General features: G+C 44.1%; 1 protein-coding gene across 1 annotated transcript in view; it reads right to left on the bottom strand.

Moving 5' to 3' along the window:
- SPAG1 (sperm associated antigen 1) overlaps window positions 1-13775 on the bottom strand; it is a 1072862-nt gene that overhangs the window by 191794 nt on the left and 867293 nt on the right. The window contains exon 16 of the mRNA XM_086966056.1: window positions 10050-10176. Within this exon, the coding sequence (XP_086822182.1) occupies window positions 10050-10176 (127 nt within the window). The remainder of the gene's footprint in view (window positions 1-10049; window positions 10177-13775) is intronic.

Raw genomic sequence — 13775 nt, 5'->3', positions numbered from 1 at the left:
GGATAGGTGCTGCTACAGAGGCTACAGCCAGGGGGTTGAGTGTGGATAAAGTGAAACAGTTGGGGCGTTGGTCCTCGAATTGTTATAAGAGGTATGTGCGGTTGCACATGTGAAGCTAATGTCATGCGCTCACGCTTCTTGTTTTCTGTTTGGTTTTCAGTTTCGCGAGCAGACTTTCCGGGGCGAACTGTGCAGTTGACCCGACACCTGGGGACCAGCGGTCAAAAATCACCGACTGAGGGAAGAGTGGTGTGGGTCGTCGGCCACTCATACGTGAGGCGCGCCGCGGACGTATTCAAAGCAGGTGACATGATTCACATGGCTGGGGAATACGGGTACAGGGTGGCCTTCTACGGAAGGGGCGGGCTCTGTATTGACCAGTTTCAAAATTTTATGGAGGGATTGTTAGGGCGGACAAGGTCACCGCCATCTGTAATCATAGTGCATCTTGGGGGCAATGATTTGGTGTCCACTAGTCGACGAGTACTTCTCGAATTAATCCTATCCACAGTAAGTTGGTTGGCGAGAAGGGTTCCAGGGTGCACGATTGCATGGTCACACATGATTCCGCGGAAGGTGTGGCGAAGGGCTATTTCTGTGTCAGCTTTAAATCAGTCGGTGAAGAAAGTAAATAACAAACTTGGTAGATTGTTTCGTACAGGTAAATTGCATTGTATTCCTCATGGATGTATTCGGGGGGACCATATGTATCTGGAGGATGGGGTCCATTTGTCCCGGGAGGGGAATGCCTTACTCATAGGAGACTTCGTAGCTTGGTTGAAGAGTTTGTGCAGCCATGACCTTTAAGTAGGAGCTTTTGGTGGGGGGCCGGATAGCCGGTCAAGTATCTGGCCTGTGGCGGTAAGGTCATGATCGGTGAGCAGTAATTGGAAGATCCCTAGAGGTGGGGGCGTCACCCATTATGGATGGGAGCGCCCGGGGGGAGGCGGCCATTGGCCCCTCAAACGGGGAGGCGGTCCCCTCTAAGGATGGGGCCGCCGAAAGTGAAGGCGGTCATAGGCCCCTCCCTGGGGAGGAGGGGCTACGGGCCCCTCCTGGGAATTTCCCGGGGCCAGGACATCTGCGACGGCAGATGTGGTAAGCAGTGTGGGGTGGGAGGGGGGTCTACGCTACCTTCTAGACACCTCACACGAGTCCTCGGACGACCACTAAGATGGCGTCGAGTAAATAGGGGGCCCCCGTTAAGACAAGGGAAATTTGAAGTTGGCACAGAGGGACAGGCCTCTGTGCGCCCGCCCCTCACAAGTGAGGGGGGAGTTCTGGTTTAGGGATCTGACACCGGTTACGACCTTGCCGTTGGCCCGTATTGTTAGGATGTACAATTTGAATTTTGAGAAATGCATTTACAGGATGTTTTAGAATCGGCTAGGAGAACCTTTGTATTAGAGATGTGTTAAGGTTAGCCAAGAAACATCGTAATGTGTAAATGAAAGTGTACATGATATGAAACTGTTATTTTAATGTTTTAATTTTGTTTCATATTTTAATAAATACGGCCGGGAGGGTAACTCCCTCCCGCCTTCCAAAAGCTCAAGAACCGATTCCGTTTTCCCATTCTTGGGGAGTGTGTTGGGAGGGGGTGACGGGTATCCCAACCATATGGAAAGGGGCGACCACTCGGTCCCCCCGAACGTATGGTGGAGTACCCCGATTCCCCCGGGAAGCCATTTTGGGCGGGAGGCGAGTCTCGGCTGGTATGCCCGAAGCGGCGTAGCCGGGGCGCGCCTTTTCCCGCCCAAGAGGGGTTGTCCTAGACACCTACACCGTTGGCCACGCCCCGTAGGCGGATTGAAGGAGGGTCCACGCCCGCCCGAAGGAGGATAAAAGGAGCAACGATCCAAGGAAGTATCCTCTTGTTCCTGTGCTCAGAAGCTGCACCTCCCCGTTGCACGTGAGCTCGAGACGGAACAAGGAGCCATTTTTGACCCACCCACCAGCCCCTGATGACAGCGATTTGTTTTGGAATAAAGTCGAGTGACATGATACTGTTTTCTTTTCAGGTTATTGTCGATTAAAGTTGGTAATTTTTTGGTATGTAATAAAGTGATTGCTCTTTCAGCATGTATTTCGGCAAAGCAGGTGCAGCAGAATTAAATATAGTGCTTGGTAGGAGTTTATACTTTGAAACGCTCAGTATAACTGTCTTTTCCATCCTCGTTAGTTTAAAAATGTCGTATTTATTTTGGTCGGGCGGTAAGGTCATGATCGGTGAGCAGTAATTGGAAGATCCCTAGAGGTGGGGGCGTCACCCATTATGGATGGGAGCGCCCGGGGGGAGGCGGCCATTGGCCCCTCAAACGGGGAGGCGGTCCCCTCTAAGGATGGGGCCGCCGAAAGGGAAGGCGGTCATGGGGCCGCCGAAAGGGAAGGCGGTCATAGGCCCCTCCCTGGGGAGGAGGGGCTACGGGCCCCTCCTGGGAATTTCCCGGGGCCAGGACATCTGCGACGGCAGATGTGGTAAGCAGTGTGGGGTGGGAGGGGGGTCTACGCTACCTTCTAGACACCTCACACGAGTCCTCGGACGACCACTAAGATGGCGTCGAGTAAATAGGGGGCCCCCGTTAAGACAAGGGAAATTGGAAGTTGGCACAGAGGGACAGGCCTCTGTGCGTCCGCCCCTCACAAGTGAGGGGGGAGTTCTGGTTTAGGGATCTGACACCGGTTACGACCTTGCCGTTGGCCCGTAATGTTAGGATGTACAATTTGAATTTTGAGAAATGCATTTACAGGATGTTTTAGAATCGGCTAGGAGAACCTTTGTATTAGAGATGTGTTAAGGTTAGCCAAGAAACATCGTAATGTGTAAATGAAATTGTACATGATATGAAACTGTTATTTTAATGTTTTAATTTTGTTTCATATTTTAATAAATACGGCCGGGAGGGTAACTCCCTCCCGCCTTCCAAAAGCTCAAGAACCGTTTCCGTTTTCCCATTCTTGGGGAGTGTGTTGGGAGGGGATGACGGGTATCCCAACCATATACTCCAGAGTGTCCAGGCGCGGCGTATAACAGATACCTGATGGAATAGAGCCAGTTAATATACATGCTTATGTGTAACTATAAATGTATATTTACTCTAATCACCAATTTATACAATGAGCTACAAAATGGAATCATTTAATGGCTTGTAATCAGAACAGTTCGTCATCCTGACACTTGGTATATTCAATTATCACTGTCGGATGTACTCTTACTTGAGGCATATGCCAATTTGTATTCCAACACATGCATTAAGTATTAGATGATATTGGTTCCATGCTATGCATGCTGCTGGTTCGGGTGGAAGAATTGCAGCCACTTAGCAGTATAACATTTGCGGCTGTCTTGTCTTCTGGCATTGTTAATGACTACTAAGCACTTCTTAGGGAGGCTGAAGTGTGCGAGTTCTGTCTTTAGCAGCTATGCCGCTAATGATAGCTAGCTTTATTCTGCATGGCATAGTTTGAATATTTAGCTGGTTTGTGAAGTTTGGCAATCTTTAAACCTCTTCCCTGGACATATTCCTTAGATGTTTGAATCATGGCTGTTGCACTCACAATGTTGTTATCAGAATCACATGCATCTTTGATGTTTTGTAGTTGTTGATTGCTGTTGGTTTGGATGGGGAGGAAGAATAGGCAAACATCCCTAACCATTTCAGCGACATGGTATTTTGAATTTTTGGGTATTGCAAATTAGTGTATTGTTGGTGTTCCCAAACCTGCAAACACTTCTACAATTTGTTGATTGAGCCGCCACTTGTAAGATCTGCTTAGTCTGTCTGCATTTACATTTAGCTGTCCTGCTAATTAGACTGCCCTAAATGTAATTTTTAGGTCTCGCCTGGCGATATCAGCGCTTGCGCTGACCTCGCTATACGAGTGCCTTTTGCAATCAATTCTCTGAAGGCTTTGCATGCACGCGTAGTAATGGACAAAGATGGCTGCTCTCGCCATTTGTCCAAACCTAACAGCATTCGCGTGCACGTACGGACAGTGGAATGTCCAACACCATCTTTATTCCAAGCTTTCCATTGTCATGGCAACTCGTCACGCTGCCTTGTTTTTATAGCGCAAACTTCACCCGAAGGTATCGGGTATCAGAGCGCTTTACATGAACACCAGGTCTCCCAGTCCCCTTGTTTTCCAGCACTGGACACATCCTTCACTCCCAAAGGAATGGAGCTATTTTTTATAACGTACTGGCGCCTTATAAGACGGTGGCACCGCTTTCTTGATGCATTAGATACTAGCTGTGTCACACCAGCGCTTGATATACCCGTGTATGCAATAAAAGCCCAACGCCAAAGAATGCTACACGACAATATTTACTATTATCGGGATCACTTCGCGTTTTATTTATCCATAAATCTCTGAAGAATTGGAAATGCTGCGGGGCGTGGGCGCTGATGAAACAAACGGCGAGGCTCCGCAGACAGCTGACTGGGCACAGCTGAAGGGAAAGCACACGGCTGCCAGCACGGCGCAGATGGCGCGCGCTGGTGATTCCAGCCGCAACAACACCCCTGCCACATCCAGCAAGTGTGGGTGCCCGGGCACATAGGGGAAGGGGAAGAGACCATAACTGGCAGTAGGGAACATCACAACCAGGTCCGCCGCACTGGGCAAGGCCCCGGATACAGGGCGTGCACAGGCACTGCGAAGGGGTAGGAAGAAGAGCTTGCACTCAAAGGACTGCCTGCTGCAAGGCTCCTTGGCTGATGTATTTAGCAGAGTACATTTAGAAGGGGCAGGCAATTCATTATTTTTCAGTGCCCGGCAAATCTTGCAAAATTAAAAACTTGCGCATCAGTGCTAGAAGTGCGCGAGCCAACAAATGAACTGGGAGAGCCGGAGCCAATTAAGGGCGGGCTCTGGCTGTAAGAGCCCGTGCTCGAGCCAAGCCCTGATTATAGTTGTCAAGTAGATCATACAAAATTAATAATGTTAGAGTATGATAGGTGCCTCCAATATTAAAAAAGTGCATGTTAAACATGCGGAAGCGTTCACTTTAATAATCAGATTATTTGAGAAGTACTTATCAAAAGGTAGGGTTTTTTAAACATGAATTGAGAAACATTCCTGCCTCCGCCTTGATGATTACTATCACTGAACGAAGATGCAGGTCAGGGTGCCGGTGCACCCTATATGTTGCTTAGATTGTTATTATGGATGGAGCATCATGGGCTATTAAATCAAACTCCGCACCTTTTTTGCACAGTGCACATCACGGACTCACGTATTTGAAGGTCCTCTCATAAGTGAAACGGGGATGAATGAGGGTTTCAGGGATGAGGGTCCTAGAAAATGCTGGACTGTTGCTGCTTGCAGGATTTTCTGAGATGGTGTGTCTCTAGCAGCTGCATGTTGCCAGGGAGAGGACAAATTAAAGACCCTTTGAGTTGAAATGACGAAGCAATCCAGAGAGTGGTCTGTCTGCAAAGCACAGCAATTCTGCTGTTATTGACGCTTAAAGTGAGCTTTGTCAAATGACAGTTACACAGATTAGGGGGCTCTGAGGCACTGCTGGGTACTCACTCCATCTGCTCCTCACTGCCTCTACTGAAAGACACTGATGTAATTCAATACTTGTTCCCCTGGCAGCTGGTTAACTTCTGTAGTTAGGACTTATTTGCTCACAGACTAGTTTAGCTAAGTTACAACAAGCACTTCTATGCATTCCACATTGCTGCACATACTATATGGTTAAGGACTGGATGCTAACTCTTCAGCAAACTCTTGTCTTGGGTATAGGTCCACCAGTTACCACATCACTCCTGCACTGTGTCCCGGAGAAGAACCAGGTCGCTATGAAGGGATCACTGGATAGGAGCAACAAGACATTAAACAAGCAATAAAAATGCAATAGATCTCACCTTTGATTAAGTTAAAGCCATTTGCTTTGCTATACAATACCATTAGCAAAGCAAATGGCTTTAACTTAATGAAAGCGAGACCTATTGCATTTGTAATGTTTGTTTCTATTTCTAATTGTCCTGCATACGAGTACATAATTTCATTACCCCCCTGTTTAAGTATAACAGTGCTGTTGTATTATCATTTTGTATTGAGAGTACCTCATTGTTTCTGGTAGGCTTTGAGTGCTAGAAAAAAAGTGTTACGCTCTAAACAAGTTTGTGGGTTTTTATGCGTTTCATCCGTTTTGTAGTTTATTAGACCCTTATTTAGAGCCTTTACATGTGTGCATCCCATTAAGTGTGCGAGGCATCTATGATTATTGTCCTATCAGAGACTATGACGCTAGTTAAAGAGAAATATGTTCCACCATTGCCAGAATTCTTCTTTCTATAGGTACTGCTACTGTAGATTTGGTATGTGACCCCAAGAAGCTTATCGAGTGCTGGAACTGGGAAATATTTTTCGCTTTTGCCTGAGAACTCGACATCGTGTAACAGTTGAGTTGCTGTGCTTTTCTGGGACTGTCCGAAAGAATTGGCCTTTACCAGCCAATCATCTAAATACGGGTATACATCAATCGCATGCCTCCCATGGTAGCTGGCGATAACTAAAAAACATTTTGTTAATAGAGTTTATCCCAGAGTAAGATGAGTGTCCCACATTACAAATTTTAGGTCCTTGCAATGTTGTAGATTCACCAGTATGAAAAACATCACATTTTTAAAGTCAATTGTTGTACAGATAGTCTCCTCCTTCACCGTCATCTTAAACTTTTGTATTTTTATAAATGGATTCAAAAACCTGAGATCCAGAAGTGATCTCAGGGCTGGATCTAGTTCTAGTAGAAAGAAATAGAGAGTACACTCCTTTGATGCTTTGTAAATGGCGATATTGTCTTTTTAGCTGCCTCTTCTAAGAGTTCATATGCCTGTTTAAAGCACGAGCACGAGACAGGGTCGCAGAGCGTTTGCCATAGCGTCCTGACAGCGTTGACTTACGAGACGCCTGGATTTCAAATTAATTAAGAGACTCGAGGTGGGGTCGTTCAATTAGCAGGCAGCCAGCCTGACTGGGCAGGCTACGCTGTCCTTCCGGTGCAACGTTCAGAGCCACCGTGACATTGCTAATATATATGTTTGCTGCCCAAGTCCTGAGGAGGCCTAAATAAATATAGGCTGAAACGCGTCGACTGTAGTTCATATTGGCATCACTAAAATATTGAACTGAATCAAAGAAGTTTTTTCTGAGAGCCTTAACTCGAAAAGGAAGTATAAAGGGTTGTTTCTTCCCAGGCTTTTGTTTAAAACATTGTGATGACCAAGACAAAGAAATAAGGTCTTATAATTACGTGCCATACCAGTCCTTGTTTAAAATAATTGGGCACTGGAACCAGATAAAGGGTTCAGCAGGAAAATGTCTTTAGTATTTTGTACTTTCTTTTACGTTTGTAAATATTGTATAAAAATAAATATATGTTCAAAAAATGACTAAAATGTATACATGTATAAAAAAAATGTAAAAAAGAAATGAAAAGCATAAAAAAGAGAAAATTCATTTTTCTACAAAAAAATGGTTTACTAAAACAACCAAGTTTTGCTGTACTTTAATTATTGAATTAATTGGATAGCGAATGGATGAAGCAAGATAGAGTGATATTTAGATTAATTCATGAAGTATTTTTGAGAAAACTGAAGACAGTTAATTTATGGTATCTGTTCTATTAAGGATTCACAGAATTATTACCATAGGCACCGTTTTGTAAAAGTTTAGTTTATATTCCCGGATGCCTTAATGGTCTAACGGGTGGCCCCCTTGATAATAGGAGTGTTTAAACAGTAAAGCCCAACTGTAAACTTGTATCTTTGGAAAACATTGGGTTGACTTTTGCGCTAGTTTTGTGCAATATCCATGTCTTTTGCTATTTAAAACAGATTTGTCAATTGTGATCTCTCTTCACCTTCGAGGCATTAAATTAACGGGGGGGGCAACATGACACAGTCACTAAGATTGTGAAGCTCCCTTGTAGGGCTGAACTCTCCCACACAAAAAGCATGGTCATAAGCTCTAAAATACGTTTGCGATGTCCTTTAGCCTGAGCAGAATGTGTTTGCGTAAGCATGAAGAACGTTCGGGTGTTTTTATTTCCTCATCTACTACTATTTAATCCCTATGGATCGCTCTCCCTGGTCGGTAAGGGCCAATGGCGTGAGCAGCCTTTAGTGCCTTTTTCATTTTGCCTAAAGATTCATCCACGCTGTTTCTGAACAACTCCTGTTTGTTAAAGGAATTGTTAATCATAGTTAGCTTCCCTCTTTGTTGCCTACACAGTGACAAGCCATACATTGTGGTCTACAGGACATATCTGCAAAATCCAACGAGAATTTTAGATTGCTATTAGACATTCTCTTCCCCCCTCATAGGTATAATTTTTGTACTCTTTTGGAATTGTTCTGTGATGTGCTGGAGTAGTGCTTTTATTTCATCCTACTATTGACTTCCATATCTCTTTATATTGGCATCATTATTAGTAAACCAACAAAGACAATCACAGGGCCCATGCAGAGCTAGAAATGCACAAAGTATTAGGTTTTCTAAGCACATCTGATACACATCTGTTGCCATACATTGATGTTGTAGACCAGGGTTCAATGTCCATACAGCCCTGATTCTGCGAGCATGTCTCCCTTATCTTATGTTGATTTGCAGGGATCCACTCATCTCATAAAGAAGTTATCTCCATTATCTGCAGCTATCTAGACAAGCTTTCCATTTAACAAGACTGGTTTGGGGGGAGGTGGCTCTTTCAGTCTCCATTATAACCCATATATGTCCACTATCCTTTTAATAATTGCTTGATAGATGAAAATATCATTTAGCAGAAGTGAGCTGGAGGGAGACAGCCTTTATAACGCTGTCTTCACCATGTAATGCCTTTACCACAAACCTTTACCACACAGGTAAGTGTAATTCGGTATAAATAATTTAGGGTTTAGGGGTGGTTAAGGGTATTGGGTGGTAAGGGTGGGTTTATGAGTTGGTAGGGGTATTAGGTGCTAAGGGTGTTTTAAGAGTTATGGGGAGGGGAGGGGTATATGGTGGTTAGGGTGTTTTTAGGGTTTAGAGGTAGGTAAGAGTATTGGGTGGTAAGGGTGTTTTTAGGGTATAATGGTAGGTAGGGGTATATGGTAGTAAGAGTACTTTTAAAAAGTGGGGGGGGGGGGTGAGGGGACACCCAATAAAGGAAAATGTAAAGTTAATTAAAAAAATGTAATGGTAAAGGAGTTTGGCCCCCTCAAGATAAATTAGGTTTAACTAACATTAAACATAATTGAGTTGCGTTGTCAATGCATGTGTGGTAAAGATCTGTTGTGGAAAAGGCAAGGATTTTAACATCATACAACAAACTGGATGGGTACACTTATTACTCTTCTTGCAGGGGACTCCATGTATATCTGTTCTCTAATGTCATTATCTGACTCTTGTGTATCTATGTGATGTATGTCATGTGCATCTTCCACCTGTGTCTCCACAGATGAGGACCCATTGTACATGAGGTTCTGGAGTGGAAAGAGTCTACTTCTTCTATTTCTGCCTCTCTTGGACTTTAATGGCCAGTTTTCTTAGGATTTTTTTAAGTGGTCACTACTGTGTCAAGTTTACTCGTTCTTTGAAGAAAATCTGGCACCTCACCTTCAAGCCTACACATTTGTCTTTCAGAGATTTTTAGAGCCTTCTTTTTGTTTTGCAGCGCATCAGACTCCTCTTCCTCTAGCCTGGATCTTCATTCAGTGCCAATCTAGGCGATTTAGGCTTCTTCTGCACCTCAGTATCTTTTTATTTTGATCAAAAGGCTTCTTCTGCACCTCAGTATGTTTTTCTTTCAGATCTCAGGGTTTCCAGACACGAGGCATTGTTTGTTCTGGGTTTTTTTGAGTCAAAATTATTTCTTTTGATATTGTTTCAGGAATTGATCTATATCTAATCAAAATTAGCCTTCGTCTGCCTCCTTTGTTTTCTCCAGGGCAGAAATCTACAAACTAAACACGGCAGCAGAGCTCAAACATTAACAGCAGGACTTCTATGAATCATAAAGGAGATTTAGATGTTTTGTGTAATCAGCCGTTACGCACCTGTAATCCTTTGTGAGCAAGAGCTCGTCTATACAATGCTTTGACATTTACGTCATCGAGCTGAAGTGCACGATCACAATCCTGTCTGGCCTCGTCAAACCGGTGTAACTTCAAGTAACAGAGGGCTCTGAAAAAGAAGCACATACAAAAAAAACATTCAGAGAATGAAGCTAAGACGAAGTCATTTCAAAACACTTTATATAGTGCAGGCTCAGATAGTGGCTACTCAAGCCCAAAGAGCTTGCAGAGAATTGTTGTTTTCGGCCTGCAGCTTCAAGTTAACTTCTGTTCTTATAAAAACATCTGTTGAGATCAGCATTTAGCATTGGATATGTTATCTGCATTTGCAGTTCTACTAATCCAATCTGAAATTAAAATACTGTCCAAAACCTTTTTTTTATTTTTTCACTTTATTTTGCCTATTTATAATACGTGGTCATAACCAAGGGGAAGTGGGCAGGGTACAACGAAAATAAAGTGCAGTCATCACAGAAAAAATATATATGATAAAAGGCTTAAAACAAAATAAAAAATTAGCAAAATGAAACAAAGCAGTTTGGGAGCACTTAGATCTTAGGAAATCTACCAATTTACGGCAGTCTGCGTTCAGTTGGAAGGTTTTTATATTTATCTTGGTTTCATTTTACATGCCTTATGATGACAATTTCATAAACAAAGGGCGTTCATCATAGCAGATGAACCAAGGAACTGTAGATACTAATGTCCTTTACCAGCTGATTAAATGAGTGCCCTTTACAGAAACCGTTGTTGATCAATCAAGCAGAAACATAGTCTCTGTATCTTCGCAAACAGGTGCCATGAAGCAAATTCCATCGTGTTCAATTCCAGCTTGAATAGAGGCTTTCTTTTACCCAATTTTTCAGATGCAGAGCCAAGTGAACTCTCCAAAGATCCAATTTAATGATATGACCTAGAGAACAACACTGGACTGGCCAAGAGGCAAACCCTTAACATCCCCATTTTAAACTCTTTAATGTCCTGTTACATTCCAGTGCAATCGCTCTTACTGCACATACCTGCATATGTGCAGTCAAAGCAACAACACACGCCCCATCTACTTCAATAAAAGAGCATGCACTGTTCTAATGCAGGAATAGTGGAGGGCTGGGTGGTGTGGTGTGAATGAGGATACAGTGTTATATGTTTTGCCTTATATGTCTGTTAAGAGACCCTCTCCCCCCTATTGTGATTGAATTAGTTGAATATTTAGGCTTTAGGCCATACAAGTCGTTATTCATTTGCTGACGCATTTATTTCCATTATTGTGCAACAGTGAGCATTACATTTATTGAGCGGTGTAATAGTATACTCTAGCTCATATGAAGAAGTTACTTACCTTCGGTAACAGTCTTTCTGGTAGAGACTCTACTCGCAGCAGATTCCACACCTTCTGAATATTCCCCAGGTGTCAAACTTAGGTCTAGAAACCTTTCAGCAGTTCCTCTCTGCGCCGGTAGGTGGCGCCATTCGGCACAGCACTGAGGCCATTCCATTTCCGAAACAATGTACGGAGCTTTTACAGGTGCCATTCCAACGGCTGACGTCAGTTGCTATCGAGACAGTCCGCTCCCCAGATGCAGAGCCCCAAAAGCAAATTGGCAAGACCAGTGTGCAGATTCTTCGTTAAAAAATAATAATTTTTATTAAGATTTCCTTAAAAACAACCTTGCATTGAGAACCATAAATACCTGGGAGTGGAAGCATAGTAATCTTCCTGCTAGGAATGCGTATTCAGGACACATCTAGCCTCTCTGCCCTCCATGCATGTTGTAATTGTAGATATTTGAACTGTTGGGTGTCGCTTAACTGGTAAACTCGTTGGAGATAATTAAAGGGGATCAGGGATCCATACTCCAGGAGGTCGCCCAGTCTGGATATCCCTATTGTATCCCATGACGAAATCCCTGCAGTTTCCCAATTTCAGGCAGGCGTGTTCCATCCCACAGTGGAGTTTCTAGGGTAAGTCATTTATCCCACCCAATTCATCTTTCTGCCCCCTTCTAGGCTTCTATTGCTCTTTGGGTTGCCGGCAGTAATCGTCTTACACCCTTGCTACTGTAGATCTAGTGGAGATATGTACGGGCTTGGAATTGGAGCCTCTCTAGAGCATAAGTCGGAGACCACCCGGTAGGTGCCCCCAATCACTGATTGCTATCAAATGTGTAGTCCAATAATATGATCGTATATCTGGGAGCGCAATTCCCCCATTATACGGACTACGCTGAATTGTCTGCAGTGCCACTCACAGATGACCTCTGTTCCATAAAGCGTCTTGACTTCCTTATCTATTGTGGCAAAAATGTCCTGTGGGATTTTATGGTGCATATTTTTGAGGATGTAAATGAGTTTTGGCAGTGTAACCAACTTGTACATGTTGGCCCAACTTAAAAGTGTTAAGGGCAGAAATCTCCACCTTTCCATGTCACCATCAAAGTCCACCAGGATTCTCCGGGTGTTACGGTCGAGACCAGCCTCCAAGTTTGTGGTTACATAGAGGCTTAGGTTTTTAAACCATTCTCTGTCAATGCGCAGGTGCCCTGGGATATCACATGTGTCTAGGTGGCCACCCACCAGGTAGAGGCTCAACTTATCTCAGTTCATCCTATATCCCGCATCGGCACCATAGTTGTCAAATAGTTGAAATATGGTTCAAAGGGTCATGTTCAGGTGGGTGACGTACAGGAGGACAGCATCAGCATAAAGTGAGATTCGTTCATCTCCAAGAGCCCCCCGATTTTGGCTGAAATCCCCAATGTCAGGGTGTGCTCGAACCATACAGGCAAGTAAATAGCAAGGAAGACAGGGGACAATCCTGTCTGGAGCCCCTTCCAATAGGAAACTCCACTGACATTGCTCCAGTAACCTGCACCTTAATCATCGGAGCTGCATATAGCAGACCTATCCATGGGAGGAACCTAGATCCTAAATCAAATTTCAGCAGAGCTTGTCGCATAAAGAGCCAGAGGATGACATCAAATGCCTTCTCTGTATCTAAGAACAGAAATATATGGGGGTCTTCTCTATCTTTTACTGTGTCTAGCCAGTTGGAAAGCCAGTGGAGATCAAATGTTGTTGATCTCTTCGGCATAAAACCTTGATTTGTCTTTATGGATAAGGGAAGTTATTACATTCAGTAGTTGCGTGGATAAAATAGTGGCCATGATTTTTGTTTCCACGGCCAATAAGTAACTTGGACGGTAGGAACCACATTCCGTGGCAGGCTTCTCTGCTTTGTGGAGCACCACTATGGTGGCATTAGGGAGATCTGGAGGGAGAACCCACTCAGTCTTAGCCTCAATAAACATTTTCAGGAGATAGGGGCTCAATAGTTCAGTGTTACTCCTAAAGAGTTCAGCCAGTATTCCATTAGGGCCCGAGGTTTTCCCTGGTTTCTGCTTGCCTGTAGCAGCCACTACTTTTTCTAGGGTAAGGTCTTCTTCTAGTGCTAGTCGGTCATCCAGTGTCATAGTGGGAGTTGCGACTTCACTTAAGAAGTGTCTACCCTGGAGCTCTTCAGCAGATGTTCAGGTCTTATAAAAATCAGCTTAATATCTTGCAAACACATTAGCGAGCTCTTGCACCAAGTATGTGTGCCTCCAGCCTCCTGGATTGACTGTACCCATCTTGTCTCAACCTCTTTTCTACCAAACTAGACATGTAATCTCCCCGCCTTGTCTCAAGCCTCATACAGGCGGAGTTGCACAG

The sequence above is a fragment of the Lissotriton vulgaris genome, chromosome 4_1 (genome assembly GCF_964263255.1).
Source record: "Lissotriton vulgaris chromosome 4_1, aLisVul1.2, whole genome shotgun sequence".
Lineage (NCBI taxonomy): Eukaryota > Metazoa > Chordata > Amphibia > Caudata > Salamandridae > Lissotriton > Lissotriton vulgaris.
The sequence above is the reverse complement of the archived record's forward strand: the minus strand, read 5'-3'. Positions and strand labels throughout refer to the sequence as shown.